General features: G+C 43.0%; 3 protein-coding genes across 3 annotated transcripts in view; all 3 read right to left on the reverse strand.

Annotated features, from left to right (window-relative positions):
* Positions 1 to 506: 506 nt before the first annotated feature.
* On the reverse strand, positions 507 to 3175 carry C8H1orf52 (chromosome 8 C1orf52 homolog). The gene is made up of 3 exons (XM_074876424.1): positions 2825 to 3175; positions 2424 to 2631; positions 507 to 1215 (listed from the first exon to the last, which is right to left on the reverse strand). The coding sequence occupies exons 1-3, from the start codon at positions 3083 to 3085 to the stop codon at positions 1133 to 1135; spliced, it is 552 nt and encodes a 183-aa protein (XP_074732525.1). The 5' UTR covers positions 3086 to 3175; the 3' UTR covers positions 507 to 1132.
* Positions 3176 to 3746: 571 nt separating this feature from the next.
* BCL10 (BCL10 immune signaling adaptor) lies at positions 3747 to 11958 on the reverse strand. The gene is made up of 3 exons (XM_074876425.1): positions 11829 to 11958; positions 7278 to 7566; positions 3747 to 6183 (listed from the first exon to the last, which is right to left on the reverse strand). Exons 1-3 carry the CDS (start codon positions 11910 to 11912, stop codon positions 5816 to 5818), a joined length of 741 nt encoding a protein of 246 aa, XP_074732526.1. The 5' UTR covers positions 11913 to 11958; the 3' UTR covers positions 3747 to 5815.
* Positions 11959 to 15326: 3368 nt separating this feature from the next.
* DDAH1 (dimethylarginine dimethylaminohydrolase 1) overlaps positions 15327 to 20823 on the reverse strand; it is a 59362-nt gene continuing 53865 nt past the window's right edge. Inside the window, exons 5-6 of the mRNA XM_074876427.1 lie at positions 20313 to 20456; positions 15327 to 19877 (exon numbers count right to left, since the gene is read on the reverse strand). Of these exons, the coding sequence (XP_074732528.1) occupies positions 19761 to 19877; positions 20313 to 20456 (261 nt within the window). The 3' untranslated portion in view covers positions 15327 to 19760. The remainder of the gene's footprint in view (positions 19878 to 20312; positions 20457 to 20823) is intronic.

Raw genomic sequence — 20823 nt, forward strand, 5'->3', positions numbered from 1 at the left:
AACATCATATTAGCACATATGCATGCAGAACCTGTTCTGTCAAATTAAAGCTAGTCCAAGACAGAAGGAAAATAAAAATTACGAATGCTTACATTAGTAGTTTAATTACATAAACTTCTATCAGTAGGCCTAATCTCACTGCAGATTTCCTAAGGCACAGAAGCTTTATTTGAAAATCAACCTAGAGCAACCCTCCCTCCAACCCAGTTTTGCTGGTACTTTTTCATATACAGACCCAAAAATCCATGCAGCAGCATATCACAAATGCAACATATACTGCTAGCACTTTGAGATTACCAACTGTTTGAACTGAAATAATACAATTTGGCAGTAAAGACTCTATCACAGCTTTGTCATAATTTTTTTCCACATAAATATCTAGATTCTATTTTCAATTTTAGGAAAAATACATTAAATACTTCAATTCTCCCTGCATCAGTTAGTCTCATGTTTCACTGATGCAGATCATATAACATCAAAAATTAAACTCCATTACTAGGTCCGTGTTTCTTCAGTTTGCAGTTGTATATTTATTACAAACAAAACCCTGAGGAATCTGTTGCGTCGTAAGAAATACATCACTGAAATGCATATGGTACAGAATTCATCCCCCCTTATTCACGAAGCATGCAATGTAATATTTATACTGCAGATGTTTTCAAATGTAGTTTTATTCCAGTGACCTATTTGCAGTCTTTACATACATTTCAAAACAACATTATGCAAACATATCACAGGACAGTACTTAAAGAATCTTTAGTATATACTCCTTTATAAAAGGTTTTGACACAATGAAAGTCAGTCCAGATAAGCTCACGTTACTAGGTTTCTTGATAAACAAAATACCATGAAGCCCTGTAACCTGCATGAGCACAAGTATCCATTAAAATGGATCCCTCTTCCAAATCCCTCTTTTAAATAAACAGGTTTAAATTTTGTTCAGTAGATGAGTTTCTATCACAACACTGTCCACTTAATTTTGTGCTTTCCAAAAGGCAAGCATACTACAGAAATAAAATTCCCTACCCGATAGGAGAGAGAAATTCAGTAAACATGTATTTGTTTCCCATTCCAGCAGAGGAATCCAAGTTCATTGAAATCCTCATTATGGCTAAATCCAGCATGCCCTGCTTTATAACTTCTTCTTCTTTGTCTGCTCCCCAGAGTCTAGTTTACGTTTCTTAGCAGAAGCTGGTTCATCATCTTTTTCACCATCTTTAAACAAAAGATAAGAGTTAATCAAAGTCAGCAAAGCCAGTATCTGTCTTAAACACCATCCTCATCTCAGAACAACTGACTTAACCGCATCTGAGATGTCTGGTAAAAAGACAGTAGTATTAACCAACATCATCATTTTTGGAATGTGGACAATATGTGGACAGAACAGGAATGATTACAGAGACCATTGAGGATAACTAAGAAGAGGCCTTGTTATGATACTGTACAGTACCTGTTCTAAAAAAATGTTATTTGGATAAGACAAAAATCTAGAAGATGACATTTTAGAAGCAGGAAGTAATGTCAAGGTCAATTAAGTTTTATTTTTTTAGTTTTTGGATGAAGATTGACTAAGAGAAACAGGGGGGTGGGGGGGAAAGCATACAGAACAAATGGAGCAAGACAGAGAGGAAAACTGTCACAGGAGAAGGAACACTCAGAACAGAAAAAGGAGCAAGACAGCAAAAAAACCCCTTCCTTTTGGAAAGGTTTGCTGACAGCTTTACTGGTGAACCAAAACGTTATTGTGTGTCCTGAAAGCCCAGAATTTCTTCTTCTGTTTTTTCCCTCTTGGTTGTTACTGGCTATTCTCCTTCTCCAGCAATTTTTAAAAAAAATAATTCTTCCCTCCTGTCAAATATTTCTTTACTTCCTAGATTACTATTACAGCTTGTACCATGATTAAAAGTGAAAAGGATAGTAAATATTTTCTTCAGTAATCTGTCACATGGACATTTAATTTAATTCCTCTCTTGGTCCCCATGTTTTGCACACATGATAAAAATAACCCGACCTACATCTACACCTCGGGTCGAGACAGCAGTGCTTGAAGAAGCTGTTGTACCACCTTCTGTTTTAACGGCACCATGACCAAACCTGTTATTTCATACAACCACAGTTCTACAGACTCTCTAATCGTTCCCTGCTTCCGCTAACGCCAGTGGAAGGGGAGCAGAGAGGTTGCTGGAGACTCTCGGTTGATTCTAGGAAAGCCCGAAGCCAGGTGCTGAGGCCGAAGGGTGCCTGCAGCGGGCGGCTGCTCTGCCCTAGCGGGGGGCAGCAGAGGCCGGCGGAGCTTCCCCGGGGCGGGGGGCAGGCAGGGCTTCACCACGGACCGACCACCCACCCGCTTCGCCTCCCTGCGCTCACGAATTTGAAACACACACGCCCGTGCAAAGCACCGCTGCCTCACGCCGGCTCCTCACCCGATTCCAGCGGCTCCTGCTCCTCCTCCGGCAGAAACCTGGCTTTGCTGGCCTGCCGGGGCGCGTCCTCGCCGTTGTCCTCGTAGATGTTGGACCACTTTATGGCCATGTCGAGGGCAGGGGGCGGCGGGGGCTTCTTCTCGGGCGGGCTGTAGGTCTCCGGCGGGGGCACGGCGTTGCTCTTCCACACCTTGAACTCCTTGGGGGGCTGTAAGAGACGGCGGGGCACCCGTCACGCCGGGCCTCGGCGCCCGGGGCGGCTCCAAGGCGGCGCGGCCCGGCCCGGCCCGGCCCCCCCGGCCGCCTCGGGCTGCCCCCGCGCCCTTCCGGCCCCCTCGGGCTGCCCCCCGGACACCCCCGGGCCCCTCGGGCTGCCCCCCGCGCCCCCCCGGCCCCCGCACCTCCTCGGGCGCCCGCAGGACGCGGCTCTCCCAGTCGATCTGCTTGTTGAGCGGGTTGTAGAGGAAGGCGGGCGGCTGCGACACCCTACGGAACAGCTCGTCGGGCGGCGGCAGCCGCGGCCGCCGCCCCGGGCTGCCCCCCGCCGCCGCACCGCCCCCCGCCTGGCGCTCGTCGTGCTGCGGCTCGTCGGCCTCCGAGTCGGAGCTGGAGCTGCCGTAGGCCGCGAAGTAGCCCAGCGGGTCCTCCCCCTCCGCCGCCATGGCGGGGCCTGCCGCCGCGACACCGCCCGCACGGAAACCGGCGCCGCGCCGAGCGTTCCGGCCTGCCGCCGCGGCGGCGGGAGCCCGAGCCCCCCCCCCAGCCCCGCCGCGGCCGCCCCTGATGCTGCCTGCCCGGGGCCGGTCTCCGCGCTGGCCCCGGGAGGCGAGACCCACGCGCGGGTGAGGTCCCGGTTTGCACTGGCAGGGGCTCCGGCAAGAGGAGGCGGTGGCCAAATCGGCGGCCGCCAGGGGAGGGGGGGGCAGGGCTCGCCCCCAGGAACTCGGGGATTTTTTCCCCTCTAAGAGAGCAGAGACAGACACAGAAAATCAGACATGAAACCGAGACAACCTCCATTTCTCCTTTTTTACACCTGCAGGACTATGTAGAGAGAAAACACGTTTTCCTTAGTGTTCGAGTGTAGTTAAGCAGCTGAGGTCTTAATGTCACATGCACGTTCTCCCTCTGCACTGCTCTTGTCCTGCAGGCACAGGTGTTTCACAGCAAGTCAGTCTTTCCACCAAAGACAAACCTCTCTTACAAAACAATGAGAATGAACGAAAGCCTCCCGCACATACAAAACCAAAACCACACATCCAGATACGGGCATGAACTGCTCTTACAACCTATGCATTTTAATAATGAGAGGCAGACAGGAGAAGAGGCAATTATACAAAAAACTTTATTCCAAAAGTGATAAAAACATTTCAAACTTTTAAAAAAATGTATGCTATAAACATCTAGTAAGATAATACATTCATTTAAGTCTCAGGTTGATAGGCTCCGCTGCAGCAGCCATCCCTGCAGAGGCAGGCTTCCTGCAGGCTGCGTGGCACTGTGGCAGGCAGCACACCTCAGGGGCTGAGATTGAGATCTGCAAGGCAGTCTACACCCTGCTCTTTCTGAGTTATGGCCAAGCTTGCTCCATCTCCTCCATTTACAGGAGCCCAAGAAGGGACCCGAACTCAAGCACAGCTCTAGGTGGTTACTGTGGGCATTTAGACAAATCAATTTTCAGACATCCTGAGTATGTGTAACTACAGTTCAAGTTAATGGAAGAGAGGGATTTAAGCCTACCCTTAATTTCATGTTAGAGAGCAAAATTTTGTTTGCATATTTAGGCACTTAACTTCAAGAGTGCCTTCTGAACCAAGCAGTTTTGTTGAAAAGCATTTTCACCATCCTGACAGCCTATGACCTTAGATGCATACAAGAAAAACAAGGATTTGTATAAACACTAAACAGAAGCCCACATCTTTATCAAATGTAAGCTATTCATATACTAAAGTATGGAGTGTAGTTGAACATTGCAGTTTATTTTAACCTACCTCCAAAACCAGAGTAAACATGAAAAAAAAATTAGAGACTGTACTGAGGTCCTGCAGATGGGCCTGTCTCCACAAAAGGAGTTTATGAGTATTACCTGTGTTTGAATTTCATTGGAATTACATGGCTATAGCACTGTATGAGAGCCAAAATAATTTAAAGCCTTAAATTCAAACCTACTCTTTGATACACTGAAAGCATCCCCTCACTTTCAAGTGTAGCACTGCAGAACACAACTGTACACATTTCCAAGTAAGAGTTTGTCTTTGCCTAATAATTTCAAAGTGATTATAGGCCAACTTCATAAGAAGTAGATTGCAACTCAAGAGTAGAGTATGAAGGGCATACAGCATGTTACACTGTGTCAAGAAATGAGAACCTTCCCATGTTGAAATAGTTTAAAATGCATTTGACTCGAGAAACCATTTGAAATGTAAACCTGTGCTATCTGCTTTGAAGAGTAGGTATCTGAAGTGCAGCATTTCCAAGAGTCCTTCAGGTATGGATACTTCTTGCTACAGGACTCCTCCTCTACTTACCTACTGTAACAAAACATACAAGATTTGCTCCTGAATAGCATTATACAGTAACATTTTCTTACAGCCCACATGATGCTGTTACAGCAGTTTACATTCCTTTTCCACTACAAAGGCGAATTTATATTTAAAGTGCATCTCAAATCAGAAACCTCTAACTAATATACAAGAATAATATGCTAAGACTTGTGGAAGTGTATTTGCTAACTCAAATCACTGCAATACCGAGTGCTTTCTGATTTACTAGTAGGACAAAGTTCAAACAATTAAGAGACTTCTCGCAAATAAGCATAGCTACAGATCTGGCCAGATTCAGGGTTTTGGGGTTTGGGTTTTTTTTTTGCAAATGGAGCTGCACACACATACATAGAGGGCAAAATTTATCCTACAGATAAACATTTAATTTGGTAAATGAGTAAGCTTTTTGGTAAGTGAGCCTAAGCTTTTAGTTCAGAAAGTTATTTTTCAATACTCACTACTTCTCCTAACCATCATTCCCAATTCACCCATCACAGAAACATTAAGAAAAGCAGGTTTGTTAGTTTCTGTAAGAAGAAAAAAACCATTTGTTCTATAACTGCAGCTTAATTATCTGCAGCTTAATGTGCTATCTTAAATACATTGGTTTAAAAAACAAACCTTTGCCGCTATAATAGCATGATCTTTTGAAAAAAGCTCTCTAAAGAACATAAAACCAAGCAGCTCCAGAGTCATTCAATTACAAAAAAACCTACTCCTTAGAAACAGTAAATAGCATATTGTTTCCTCTGATTTTGCTAATTAACGGTTTTACAACTTTTTTTTTAACCTTTATAAGACATTACACAAAATTTCAGTACTATTTGGATGAACAGACAAAAGTCACTATGTTCACTGTGGTTGAAGAGAACGTGATCTTAAAGGCAGAAAGCAATTGTCACTTGAACTAGTACACGGTTCTTGCTGCTCTGACTGGAGCTCTGGGGGGAGTGGGGGTGCACCGGGGTCTCCAGGCCCTGGAAGGGTGGCTGAGAGAACAGCACTCTCTGCATTTCCCATCTCTGCAATTGGCAAATTCATTGAATGAAGAGACACAGCAGACATAAATGCAGCAGTGCTATAATCTTCTTCTGGATGATGTATCTGGGTAGATTCTTTGTCTTTTGATTTATCAAAAAAATTAGATTCATCAGAATATGATCTGGAAAGATTATTCGTTCCTCCATACAGTGAGGTCATACAGGTGCTGCAGCTTAGACCTAAGACAAAAAACAGAGACTGGATTTAATTACAATATGGTGCAGTCTTAAAACTGTGCTCTGATTTAATATCAGTAAGATTGCCAAAGATCAATTGTATTTTTAACAGATTAACCTGTTCATCTCCCCTGTGACGTCCCAATATTCATGACAAATTAAAAAATACATGCAGGCTATCTAGGCTGACGTGAATGATTTCTCTGTATCAGCTATTATTTGACAAAGATGCACCATAATTTAAGCTTCATTTTAAGAAGTCACTTTAGCCCTCTGACCCATCTTTTGATAGATTTTTCTCACTGTGTTCTTCAAACTTTTAAAAGCTTCAGCTACATGGTTCTACTCTAAAGCGGACTACATTTGGAGGCTGTTTTACCTGAAGCCAGAGAAAACTTCAGGCCTTTCATCTCTAGTGTTAAAATATACTTCTTCCTTCTTTATTTCTCTTTTGGTGGGTGTGGAAGGGGAAGTAAGGGTTTTGGTTTAGAAGGCTTATACTTTCTTTATCTGCCTTAAAATATGAGTGTATATGGTCACTTCAAGCCTTGTGTGTCAACAAAACCTCTCTGCCTGTATGAAACAACATATGCATACATTCACAGTGTCTAATTTTAAGTTTTGGCATTGACAGCATACAGAGAAATTCCCCTCAGGTTGCACTTGCTGGCTTATCTTCTGCTGAGGTGTAAAGTTTAACAAAACCAGAGCATCCTGCCACTGCAGTAAATTGCTTCAAGAGAAATGCAAGATGGAAGATAACCACCTATTCTGAGTTCTGAACTAGAACCTCGTAGAAAGCAAAACTGAAATGTGAAGACAGACTTACCCATCATAACAATACGATAGGGTCTTCTCGCAATTTGTTATTTCTGATGTGCTCAGATAGTCAAAAGACAAAGCCAGGATACATGCACTAGGATCTTAAACCCAAATTGGTGATATTTCCAAGAATGTTGTCCTAAACACTAGAGGAAGTAAAAAAAACCCCCAAAACCTGTACTAAGAAACATGATTTAAAGAACTGCTGGAGTTTAATTTTGCAGATCCTCAAAATAAAACTTATGTCTTACAAAATGTCATTATAAACTTCTCACCTTTGAGAGCTTCAAGTTTTTCATTTTTGACTTTTAACACTACGTCAGTTATCTTTTGTAAGAGGAAGTTTTGTGTTCTTTCTCGTCTGATAGATTCAATCAAAGCATCTAGTCCCTTTGGGTTTTCTGCTAAGTAGTCCAATAACTTCCCAGTTTTTTTCCTACTGGAAGATCGAGAAGAAATTTCTTCCGTGTCCTCTCTAGTGAGTATTTTCTTTGAACGTAGGTAATCAAAGTGTCTCTCAGCTATGATTTTATCACACAGGTAAGGACGCATCCTTTCTAAAGCCTGAAAAACAAAACAAACTAGTATTAGCCAATCTTTCAATTTATTTAGAAGCCTGTGTTTAAAACCTGTATAATTTTGATACAGGTTAATGAAACAATTTTTAAAGCTGCCAGCATGTTACCTAGCAGAGATTTTTCTCAGTGTAAAAGAAAAATTAAAAAGAACAACCCCACACCTTATCGAATTTACTTATCCCTTTCATTTGTTTTTCTTTGAGTGAACTTAGGAGTTTTAATACATGTTCAAGTAATAAGGTGAATACTTACTGAAAATGTTTACATCAAGTCTGTGGTTATCACATTTCAGAACAGTCACCAAGCAAAAATGAAGAGAAATTATACCAACAACACACAACAGCACCTACTCACTTTGTGTACAGATACACTCATTCTCACTGACTACCCAGCTGCAACATTTCCATACTATTTGCATTCATGAGGCACAACTTCAAATTATTGCAATTACTAATGTTTTCTGTACATTAAGTAAAAGCAATCTTGGAGCAATAGCACGAATACACTCACTGTTTAGAAGGTTTGTTAAATAAACACCATTATTTACAAATTCAACAGATTACTGGCATCCAAAATACCTGCACTTTCATCCACAGATGTACCTGCTCTCAACAACTTTACTGCCTGCTTTTTGTCTTCATCAAACTGCCTTCTTTTGGTTTAAGATTTTATATTAAACACCTGAAGCAACTTGCACACCTCTAACATGCTGTACAGACCACTGAAAGTTAGCGCAGCTGATGACTCTGGCCAAAGCAAAACGATTACTCTCTGCAGCATAACCTCAGCTTACAAGGGTAAACCGGTTAAGTCCTCTCTACAACCAGCAAAAAGAAAGAGGTGGAAGAACCTGCCTATGGGATGGGACTCCATCCATCATCTGAAGACCCTAACATGCAGTCAATTAACATGATGAAGCACAGACATCTGCCTTGAGCACTTCGGCAGCAGTGCCACTCTGCATCTTCAGGAACTGTAACACTTCGTATGGGATCACATTTCCTCAGAGATCTTCCTGGAGAAGCATGCTATCTTTTGTAACCATATCCAATTCTAACCTGACTACCGATTTATTTCAGGGGAGTTTTATAGGAGCCACGTCAGAACTGAAGACTGCCATGTCACCACTTTGATTTCCTCCTTGGAAGATCAAGTGTCCTCTCCTATACTGACCAATTTATTTTTACAGTTATCAAACCAAAAAACAATCTTCCTCCACCTTGTTCAGAAGGTATATACAAGCACAAACATCGCCAAAATGTAAATGATATTCATCTTATTTCAATCTGTACATTAACAAGGCTGCTTGATATCAACATCAAAACAGAATTAATGCATGTGCTCACAACTCTCTGGTTTCAATATCTACTACTCTGTGAAGATGAGAGTCACAAATGACATCTCTGTGCTTCAAAAACAAGCTCTCATTTTATATAATACTACAAAATTGGCAGTTTCCCCCACCAACACTTTTCACTGTGCAGAATTACAAAAGAAGCCAGATACCCACTACCTGAATATTACTGATGTGAAAAAACTACACCCCCCAATCTCATTTGATTCAAAAAAAAAGAAAAAAATATTTGACAGTCAGAAGGAAAACCACCTTTAAGACATGTGGAGATGGAAAGAAACAAAAACTTCTTTCCTGAAGAAAGTTTTCAAATATCCTCCTGCTTTTTGAGATTAGATTCCATAACAGCAGCATTTAAAAATTAAAATTTGAAAATGCCCGTCTGCCTTATAGCCATTTACTATCTCAGTAAATAGAAGCAGAGGAAAAGCTAGATATAAGGATGCACTTTAAGACAGATTATTTCAAACAGTAAAGTTCTGTCTGGCATACCGGTGCTTGGGAAAGCACCAAGAACTCTTAAAGAAAACACTTCCTGGACTGCTCCTCTAAGTATAGCAGAAGATAAATGTGTTCTTCTAGTTGCTCTTTAGGATTCAACAAATACAAATCAATGAACAGCCTGTGGTCACACAGTTGTTAAAGAAAACATCAGACGAGCATGCATGGAAGATAAAGAAAGGCTTTTGGCAGTAGACTATGACCACTAGATTGAATACAACATAAACCCAAACATGTAAGGGTGCAGCTGCATGGTGGCCAATTTAAGCGCAAGGAACACTCCCCCCCACATGACAGCTGCGTGCTCCTACCCCTTCCCTTGTACTGGTGGATGAGAAGATCATCAAGAAACTGAATTGGTGTCTTTTTTCCCCCCTCCCACAGCCAGATTAATTACCTGATCTAGTTTAAAGTGCAGTCACATCGGCACTAGTGGTGGCATAACAACTGTGATAAGAGCAGAAAAGTGCAACAGCGCAGCTTATACCAATTTAGGAGGCTCTGGAATATATCTCAAGAGTCCAGCTGCAACAAGCCCATGCCTGAATGGTTACGAATGTAGCAGGCAATACAGATTTCTTCAGTTCTCATGGAAATCTCATCCCATCACCAGAAGGATCAATCAACAATCTCTGAAATGTAAGTCAGTCCACATTTCAACATTAAAAGAATAGAGTGAGTTGTTACTGAATAGAAAGACTATTGCGTTTTGACTAACATCTTCCTGTAATGAGTCTTTCACTGCATAAAGTGTATCAGTTCTGAATTCCCCTCTGCACTGTCCTCATAGGTTAACAGTTTATGAGGAACAGAAAGAGTAAACACATTAGAACAGAAGCTTTAAATATACTTTGCTCTGTATTGATGATTTTGTGTGGCTCACTGCCTCCTTCCCAGCTTTCGAATTAACGACTCCAACCTTTATAATTCCTCAAGACAGATTTACCCAGACCTAGTTATCCTTGCAAGTTAGCTTCCTGAGGGATGATGCCACATAGTATACACAGAACTTCTGGTAATGCAGCACTTCTGTTTGAAGTGATCCTATCAAAGTTACTTGAAGAGGTTTTAAACAGCTAAGCGTTCACACTGAACCAGCACTTTGTATCATGAAGCCGCAACATTTAAAATCCCAGAGAAGCAGCTCTGAAGTCAGATTTATTGGATCGTATTTTGATGATAAAACTAGTGTTATTTCTTTCTACATACTAGGTTTCCATCAAGTCCTCGAATTACTGTGGGAGACCCTGTAAGAGTAAGGGCTGAAACAACAAACATGCACTTCTGTGAGATGCAGCCATGAATTCAGTCACTGACACAGATTAACATATATATCATGTTATATATATAGTCTGACTTAAGTAATTCTTATCTTTTTTTTGGTGTAACTACTGGATGCTAACTATTGCAGTATTACCCTGTGGTTCCACAGAAGCAAGTAATAACTTGAAAAACATGCCTCACAAAACTATGACAAAGCATTTAAAGAAAATTATGTATGCATAAAGCTAGTTTGAAACCAAAACCGAACTGCAAGCACTCTTTATTGTACTTTAAGGGAACACAGAAAAAACAAATAAGTCAAACAACACACTGTAAGTTACAAACAGAAACTGATTTTGTTTTGAAATTAACGAATCACTTGAGTTTAGTTAGCACATTGCTTGCTTCCCAGTCTAGCAAAGAGATAAGTAAATCCAGACTGAATCAGGATGAAGTCTTCCCTCAGATATCAGACATCAGTGATTAAACATGGGGGAAAAAAAAATCAGAAAAATATAGAATAAAAGGCCTAAAGAAAATTAGTATTTAATCCAAACACTCATTCTCTCTAAGAGAGAATCTTTTAACACCGAGAGAAGCATACACATTTGCAGCTAACCTTCGGATGCCGTATTAGTTACTCATCACCTACTCCCTCTCCTACGCCTCATCGCGGTACAGAGACACCACGAACACCAAACCCTCGCCACTCCGGCCTTGCGACGCGACAAGGGAGCAGAGCGCTTAGAAGAAACCAAAAGAAAACGGAACGCTCAGGCGAGTACCTGGCCGCAGGCTTCAGCTTTCGTAAGTCACGGTCAGCCTTCTACCGGGAAGCCCCCCGGTGGCCGGAGCCGCGGGCTGCCGCCGCGGGGCCCCAACCCACCGCCGCGGGGCCCAGAGCTGGGCCCGCCGCCCCCGCCCTACGGGAAGCCGACGGGGAATTCCAGGCAGCGCGGCAGGGGCCCGGCCCGGCGGCCCTCCCGCCTCCACACCGGCCTCCGCTCCCGGACTCTGGCAGAGCTTCCGCCTCCCCCGCCCGGGCCCGGGCCCAGGCCCGGACCCCACCCAGCCCCAGCCCCAGCCCCAGCCCCGAGCGCCCCGGCCTCTCGGCCCAGCCCACCACTTACATCCTTCTTCACCTCGGCCATCTCGTCCTCCGTTAGCAGCCGCCCCGCCACCCCCGATCCCGACCCCGGGTCCGGGCCTTCCATAGCCGACACGCCGCTGCCGGGGAGAGCCGCTCGGGGCAGCGCTTCCGGCTCGGGCCCCGCCCACGCGCGCCCACGCGCCAATGGGCCCTCAGGGAAGTCACTCCGCCCACACGGCGGCCCCGCCTGGCGGCGCGTGCGCGGGGCGGTCCCGCCCATCCCCCTGGGGCTTCCCTCCCGCGGGCCGGGGAGCGGGGAACCGCCGGGCCTGGCGCAGGGAAGGCCCCGCCCTGCTCCAGAGCTGCCGCCGTGCGCCCCTCGCACCCCGCCGGAGGCCGGACGGCCCCACGCTCTCGGGCTCGGCTCCAGAGGGTGCCGCGGAACCGCCGGGAGCCGCCGCCGAACCGGACCCGCCCCAGCCCCCGGGGCCGCCGCGGGGCCGCCCGGCCCTGCCCCACGCAGGAGCAAACTCTTAAAGAAAGAACAGAAGACAAAACTTAATCGGTATTGTCTCAGCTGTCAAAGGTAAAACTCGGGCTATTGCTGCAGTCTTGAAAACTTCGTTTCCAGCAGATAAACACGAAAGTGTGTAGAAGTAGAAGCAATCCATAGTGGGTTTCGCTGTCAGCAAGGCCAACTGCCAGTTTTGCAGTATTTTGCAAAGTCCTTTTGCTCGATGTGCCCTGTTTATATGCCTAGTTCGAATAGTAACTGCAACGATACCTATTTTACAGTGATAGCATTCCCAGATCTTCTATAAACACAGTGGAAGGCAAAGGTTTTGCCCAGAACATTTTAAAAATAAAGGACTAGTCACTGTTCTTACCTGGTGACAGCGCTGATTTCTGTAGAGCTGGGTGTTAAAATCACAGCCAGTCCTGGCTGCCAGAAAACACCCAACCAGCTGTGCCCCTGCCGCTGCTACGAAGGACCCTTCTGCCCAGTGAAAACTTCAGACTCACCCTCACCATCCAGCTCTACAGACCTGACTGATGGTAGTTTGGCAGCACACACCTTTGCTCACAATCCAAATCCTTCTGTGCTGTTAGTCCCACCCCAAGAAGCCTTTGTTTGCTGTAGTGCATTTGAATTTCTCAAAGCTGTCTGTGTATCTCTGGATTAAACATCTGAAATACCAAATAAATGAGTATTTGTCTCCTGTTTTCCTGCTCAGAGGGCTGCAGGGCAGGCCATTCTTTTCAAGTCCAAGTGCCTATGTGGCTTCTCCCTCATAATCTGTGCTAGGCACCCAAATACGTGGAAAGGTTTTAGATTCTCTGATGCTTTCAGTGAGCGGATGGTGGCACTTCTGAGACAGAGCCAGGTGTCTTCCCAGCCCCTGACTCCCATCCTTGCTAATTAAACAAATGCCTTCTAGCTCCTCCTCTTCAAGGTGAATTATATTGTAGACTTTGCTGGCTCTGTACAGTACTGCTGATAAAAATAGCTATCATGCATTCTAGATTTAGAGCATTTGTTAATAACCTTGCTCAAAGCCATGTGATGTCTGGAGGGCTAGGTTTCTGGATTCTTGAGCCATGTATGAGACAAACTGAAATGAATTAACTTCAGCAATCAGGAAAAGAGCATGTGGTTAGAGAATACAAGAATAGAATATATTTTAGTAGACTTAATGCCAATAAACCTTAACAGGATTTAATGGTCCAGGCAGCTGGAAGAAGACTACTCTCAGCATGAAACTCATTGTAGGAAGTTAGCATTAGTTCAAGATTAAGAAGTGTGCCTCAATGAAGAGCAAGTTAATTTCTTTCAGGGGAGCTGGGAAGATTTTGGACACTGTATTGGTTTTATGAGTAGGTACTTATGTAACATCCATCTAGAATAAGTTTCTAGAGTAAATTTCCAGATAAGTTTTGGAAACTGCTTATGACCCAGAGCTGTTAAAATCTTTCACAATATTGGTCCTAGAAAATGTTGTAACACTGTCACAGTTTGTGAGAAGGGGCTGGTTGGCTTTTCAGAGCTGTGACTGGCTCCAGGTTTTCTTCACCTTCTGCCCTCATTGATCAACCCCTCTCCAGGCAGCCTGTCCTTACTGCAGAGCAGGGCCTCTACCTGGGAGCTTCATGTGCTCCTATCCCATTCTCCCTCCTGGTCCTTACTTGAGGGTCTGGGTCCTGCCTCAGGGCAACCCCTTTTTGAATCTGGCAGGACCCCCCACTCCCCCTGCCCCAGGCCCCTGTGAGAGCATACACCCAAGTGCAGAAGTCTTTACTTGCTGAATATTCTACATCTAAATTTTACAAAGGGCACTCCATTTTAAATGGCCGTTATGCTTTTGCTGTTGAAGGTTTTGATATCCTATGAAGAACTTCTTAATGTGGCAAGGCAAGGAGTGGCGGCTTGTATAGTTTTTGTTATTTTTAATTATTGCTACTTAGAAACAAATTCAAGTAAATTGGTACCAACTCTCTCCTGTAGATAGGGGTACACAAAAATGCATGTAAATGCAGTAGTTTGCTACATTAATTGCACCAAGCTAAATGTATCCACATTAGATGTAGTGCTGATATAAAAATCAGTATAAAAATCATCCTTTTAAACAGTGTAGTTAAATTAGTACAAAAGCTGTATTTAGATCTGCCCTAATTAAATCTTTCCTTATTCCTGTTTTTCCAAAAAAAATAGTATTAGATTATCGTTTATTTCAAGTCCTATTACTAGCCAATCTGTACAGTTTGGAAGTGATGTAATTCTTTTTCTGCAGTACTGTTAATTTATGTTGGGTTTCTTAAAAAGTTGAAGCAACAATATTGAGGACTTGACCAGTTGAATCTTGGATTGCCACAAGGTGGCACTGAAGGCCCATGAGCACTTACATGTCCACGAAGCATGGAGTAACTGCACTGTCTCCCGAGATCATTAATCCTAACATCATATCCTGATGATATCAGAGCACAAGGGTACAAGCAGAGATTAGCCCCACACGCACTGCTTGTAGCACACAACAAGTAGTATTTAGATATAAAACATGCGACCATCTGTCCTGTTACCACAAAGCAGTGTCTGAAATGTAGTCACCTCTCCTGACTTCCTGGGAGAGAAAAGACACAAGAGCTACATGAATAATTTAACGATAACAGTTATGCCACTAAACCTTTGTAGTTTCACCATTTGTAATTTACAGTAAATACAGGAACTACTGAGAAAATACTGTACTACAGTAACATCTGTTTAGGTATCTTGGACAATAACAACATTTAGTCACAACTATTGTATCTAGAACACACAGGTAATAGCCCCTGTCTATACATTATTCTCAAAAGTAGAATCTAAAATCATGAGTTGTTTTTAAATAGTCAAGATTTCTTCTAACAGGGTTAAAGGTTTCAGCACTAGTGTCTATAATTGGCTTTATTTCTAGGCATGTAACAAGCTTCCAAGTAAAAAGATGGCATGAAACAGTATTAAATGCATGTTTTCAGTTTCAAAACAAGAGGCAAAAACTACACAGTGCACAGTACAACTGACACTTTATTCCTTCGTGATGGGGATAGATAGTATTGAAACTGCAAGAGTCACAAAAAAAAAATCAAAGTGCAAACCTCTATTAGAACAGATTATGGAATGTATTGACGTTTTTGGCACAAAAACTGGGGAACTAGATACTGCAACAAGATTTTAAGTTTAATGAAATGTAACACTTCTGTGTTCAGTAGTCATATTTGTGCACTGCAGAACAATACAATGTAAAACAGTGACTAACACGATTCACATGCAACTCTATACAAGTTACATCATACGTCCAGTTAAAACTTTTCTGAAAATACAGAGGTTCAATGATACTTTGTTCACAATCACTTAACAAATACCATTCTTTAAGCAGTCTTATCTTTTCAGCTTCCTTACTGATAAAAGAAAAAACAGACAATCTTAAATAGTAAATTATTTTCCCCAAATGGTTCCATGTGAATGTTGATATTTTCTGTCAAAGTAATTTGGCTCTGACTTCTCTGATATAATGTATAAGAAGCTGAATGAAATCAATACCTCATTTTTTCCCCATAGTTCATCCCCAATTTGCTGTCAACAAACAGCATCCTGTGCACTGACTTTTTGTTTTTAAAACTGGACGTAGTGTTGTCATCTATGAGCTCCGTACCTATCACATGGAAATCACCAAAAATATCAGAGCATAGCTTCATATAGTGGCATCTATTTAAGACTGAAAAGGAGTATATTAGCATGGAAAAGACAAAAATGCAGAAATGGAAGAATTCAAGTTTATCTTATAAGGTACAGTATGCATTCACATTTTCATTGCAGAGAGAGACACCGTATTCACATTCTGTTGAAGAAAGAAACCCACATATCACAGCTCTCCCTAAACTCTTAGCAAAGATAACATCATGAAAGATCTATAATGCACATAGTAGCACTTTCATTTGAACTGAGCTAAGCTGATTGCTCAAAGGAAAAAAAACACAAACCTTTCATGAGTAATTCAAGCCCCATTGCTGAGCTATTAACCACAAGAACTTCTGTGCTGACCTGCTATGTCATACAGCTTGACAGTTGTTATCAAGCGTTTTATGTGGGCAGCTATTAGTGTTCAGTGTCTCATCTCCTTTTTTGGTTTGGGATTTCATTTTATTATTTATATTAATCAAGGATGATGATTTATATCAGGCATCTGAGAAATGTTCTGGTGACAAGATATACAGGATGCCCATTAGATGCATATGTATCACAGCAGAAATGTCCTCACAACCAAATTCTTCATTTGGGCAACAGAAAAAATAGCAAACAGCAAGAACAAGAAGCATTTGGTATGATTTTAGTTCTTACTACCATACTGCAAATGCACAAACTGAAATGCTCTTAGTGTTTTTGCTTTATGATGCCAGAATAAAGAACAATGCTAAAAGCAGAGAGGTGAGGGCAATCCCACTAACCAGCTTAGGTAACTTTTGACATCTGGCTAAGATATAATTTAGAGCATCTGTTAGGAAGCTATGATACCTACTGAGACCAACAGAGAGAAAGCAGGTGTGATTTAGAGCACCTAAATTCTGTGCCTGAAGATAGACAGTTTGAATACAACTTGAAATCACTACCTGAGGGAATTCAGGTCTCTCAGCCACTCCCTTGCTCTTTCTGTATACCAAAATGCAGCCCTGAAGCCAAGGAAATCTAAATGGCAACAACTTCTCTGTCAATGCAGATGTTTCTCAGCTCTGAGATCCCAACTTCCTCCCTTGGAGAGCCACGGGAATTCATTGTCACCTATTCTATTGCTTTCAGGGACACAAGATACAACAATGTCCACCCCAAATGTTTCTCTTTTCTGGAGTAATTCTAAAGAAGAGGAGTCACCCTTGCCACTCTCTGGATCTACAGCTTCCGTTGACAGTCATCCTTCCAGCTCAGAAGTAGTCGCTCAGAGCCAAAGTGGACCCCTCAGTTTCTCCCTGCTCCTGGCAGGGAGAGAGTGAGTTTAGGATAGTCCACTGTGGGTTGGGATACTTTGTAGTGCACAGCAAAGAGGGAGGAGTACAGAAAAAGAAGATTCAAGGAGAACTGAGGCAACAGAAGGCAAAATCACTTGGGGTTAAAAGAGGAAAGTGCTCATCATGCCATAAACTAGAAATGAGAGTCTGAGGAAGAGAGACAGGTGGAAAGAAAAAAAAAAACCACAACAGAAAGTTTAAGAGATAAATTGAATTGAAATCCACCAGCCTAACGCTGTCCCATTGTAGCTGGATGGTCTGGTTCCCTAGCAAGAGGAGGGAAGAGGGACTGAAGGACATGGATGGGGGCCAGGCCCCAGGATGCGCATGGACAGGTCAGGAGGATTCTGTTCCGGTTTTGTATGACAGCTCCCATAGCTGCACAGGTTTTTAACAGAGTACAGCTTGCCTCTAGAAGGTCACAGTTAAATGCTGCAGGGTCACTTTTTGGCACAAAATCTTTGCTTAACATCAAGTCATTTTAAAATGCAAGATGCTTTATCAGATATTTAAAAAGCATCAAGGGAAGGTAGAAAAAGAGATTCCCCACTGCAGTGTTTACATCCTTAGAGCCTGCGTCAGGCTTAAATGATGGCGCAGGGGAATGGAGGAGACAAAGGGGAAACATTAGGAGAACGCTTTGGGACAGCACACAGCCATAAAACCAGCACTTGCTGTTTGGCTGGCTAAAGACTTCCTTTGGGACATGCTCTCTTTTCACATACATTATACTCACTCATCATTGCTCTCTCCCTTGCACTACCTTGTGTCTTCACAATGTACAGCGTGCCCACAATGCATCAGATGTATTCTGGTAGCTGCCAGGAGGTTTCTTCCTCAGACACTGAGATGAAGCGAGAGATATGCTGAGGAGTACCTACGGATATGAGTACTTGTGTTTCCTCCCTTATGACTGCACAAAAAAGTACGCAGGTTTCCAAAGGATATCCAAGTGTGTGCTCAGTTAATACTGTTTGTTTTCCTGCAGACCACATTGCCTGAGCCCCACCGCTTGCTTCCTACTGTACCTTAGCAACACGCCGCAAGTGGTTCAGGAAAGGTGGAGGAGATGTCTAGAAGCTGATAACGTGTTCAGACTATTTGTCAGTCTCTGGAGAGTTCCTACTACTGCCTCTGTTTGGGAATTTCTCCATCCTTAGTTTACAAATGGTTTAACAAGAAGCATGTGAATACAATGGTGTATGCTTCACTTTACTGTGGTGAAAAAAAGTATGACTCAGTGGGTAAACATGTTGTGGAATTTGCTACAAAATTTGTATTTGTTTTAACTGAATACCACAGTAAATATTCATGCAATTAAAAAAAATAAGATGGTTATTGTTCCAAGGAAAACTGTCCCAAGGGCAGATAAAGTACAAATGCCAATCTTTCAGGAAAAAATAGCTTCCCTTATTCATGAGCATAATCCAGGAATAGCTGTCCTTCAACTCCTTCTATCACCCTTTCCTTTTGAATTTTGCTAGTAAGTGGCCTCCAAAAGAGGAGAAAACAGAAAGGACAGACAGACACGAATAAAAACAGTAAACAAAGAGAATTTAAACCCCCCATATTTTAGATTACTTTTGTATGTTTAACATTTCCAAAAGCATCTCAGTCTTTCATTTTTGTGGTCTGGGTGCTCCTGGGATCTGGCCTTTTTAAAAAATCCTCTTCTGTTCTCACCAAATTGAAAGTCACGGCATTAGCAGCAAATTGGGACCTGAACTTGCAGAACATACCTTGTGTGGCTGCACTACTCCATTTTTGTCATTCAAGTTTCCCAGGCAGACACTGCCCTTAAACATTCCTGTCGGAGGAAGCATTTTCCAAAGTTGCTACCTGGCCTCTGAAGCTGACTCCAGCCACATGCTCTGCCCAGCAGCAGCAACGTGAAATGGCTGAGACAGTAAGCAGAGTCCACTGCCCAGTGTTCCAGCTAGTGCACGGAAAGCTTCCCTACCACCCAAGACACCAAGTTCATGAGCCCACTGAGTTCTCTTCAGTCCCCCCCACTGAAAGTAAAGAGGACTGAGAAAGGAAAAAAAAGATGCAGAGCAAGGAAGCAAGAGAAAAAACACAGGAGAAGATAACATTATAAAGACAACAGAGGTGCTTGAAATACTGAGAATTAGTTGGTTTTCCTAAAATTTTCACACAGATATGTTAAATCACTAAAGCTAGGGATTAGCCATTATAATTGTCTTCTGCTAGCCCATAGGACTAACATACTTCAGAGTTATGTGCCCCCCAAACCATACATCCACCTTATATACCATCTGCAAGGACATAATAAAAATACACAAAGCAAAAAATTTGTAAACAAGGGTTAGTAGCACAGTGGTACAGTAGATTGTCAATAAAAACAATAAAAGTGTGGATACAGATTCGTCTACCTTGTGTGTAACATTATTGCCAGTTACAAGGGAGGGACTCTGTAAACTCATAATTCTGAAGTTTTGTTAATAAGCACAGAGCAACAGGTGAGTGACCCATCTACTTTCTCCAGTTCTGTGTTGGCTATTGGAATCAGCATATGGTCCTTCAGTTTTTCAAATACCTGTTTAGGAAAGAAAACGGAACAGAAATCATTACAATTTATGCCTCTCTATTTTCCCTTTTCTCTAAGTATTTACAGAATGAACAGGCATGGATTTATCAGTGGATGCTAAGCCGTCCCGTCATTTGTAATCAACACTAACATTTACAGCATACATGGCCTTCTGGCTATGGGATTCATGCACATCAATACTGCAGTCAGGGGAACTGTTGCTACATTCAGTTGTGCAGAAGCAGCACCAAGGGCACAAGAGACAGAGTAATTAAATCAGTAGTGGAGATGAGAACAGAGTCCGGGCCGCCCACCTCTCACCACCTGGTATTTCCATGATGGGATACAACAGCCCATTCTGGAAAGCACCCAATTTCAATTCCCACTGACTTCCCAGCAAGGCTGGGATGCCGGGGGTCCAGGCACCCTCAGTGCGGCTCTCACCTTTGCACTCTCTGGGTACTCCTCAGGGGCTCGGTGCAGCAGGACGTGGCCTTTGCTGGGAATGTTTAAGTAGATGCAGTTTGCTGCGGCATCATCGGGCACTGTCAGCTTGTCGTAGCGGTGGTCACTCATCTGTTGCATGGTCTGCCAGGAGACACAAAGTGCAGCTATTTAGACCAAACATTAGCAACCCCAAGAAATGGGAGAACAGAGCCTTCAAAAAATAGCTGTGTCTGCCAAGTCAGCCAAGCGCCATTTTGCTATGCAGCAAGTAAAGAGATCTCTTTTCATCTCTGACCTTCAAGGAAAAATCTACTAACCCTAACTGAAACGAGCAGTAGAAAACCTTTGTGAAATGGTTCCTGCAAGCAGCAGGATTAATCAGGGCACTCAAAGTAAGGTCTTTTGCTCAAGGAATGCACATTGAGCATGCAAAACTTCTGCTCCCATTGATGGCAACTATAGGTGCTCAGCACCTTCAAAAAAAGCAGCCATCACTCAATATTTATAA

This window comes from Strix uralensis, chromosome 8 (assembly GCF_047716275.1).
Source record: "Strix uralensis isolate ZFMK-TIS-50842 chromosome 8, bStrUra1, whole genome shotgun sequence".
Classification (NCBI taxonomy): domain Eukaryota; kingdom Metazoa; phylum Chordata; class Aves; order Strigiformes; family Strigidae; genus Strix; species Strix uralensis.

Coding starts and splice junctions, on each gene's coding strand:
- C8H1orf52 (XM_074876424.1), bottom strand. CDS start 3,085: ATGGCGGCGGAGGGGGAGGACCCGCTGGGCTACTTCGCGGCCTACGGC. Junction 2,632..2,824: donor TCCTGCGGGCGCCCGAGGAG/GTGCGGGGGCCG, acceptor CGTCTCTTACAG/CCCCCCAAGGAGTTCAAGGT. Junction 1,216..2,423: donor GCAGGAGCCGCTGGAATCGG/GTGAGGAGCCGG, acceptor TTTTGTTTAAAG/ATGGTGAAAAAGATGATGAA.
- BCL10 (XM_074876425.1), bottom strand. CDS start 11,912: ATGGAAGGCCCGGACCCGGGGTCGGGATCGGGGGTGGCGGGGCGGCTG. Junction 7,567..11,828: donor TGGCCGAGGTGAAGAAGGAT/GTAAGTGGTGGG, acceptor TTTGTTTTTCAG/GCTTTAGAAAGGATGCGTCC. Junction 6,184..7,277: donor AAAACTTGAAGCTCTCAAAG/GTGAGAAGTTTA, acceptor TTTTTGTCTTAG/GTCTAAGCTGCAGCACCTGT.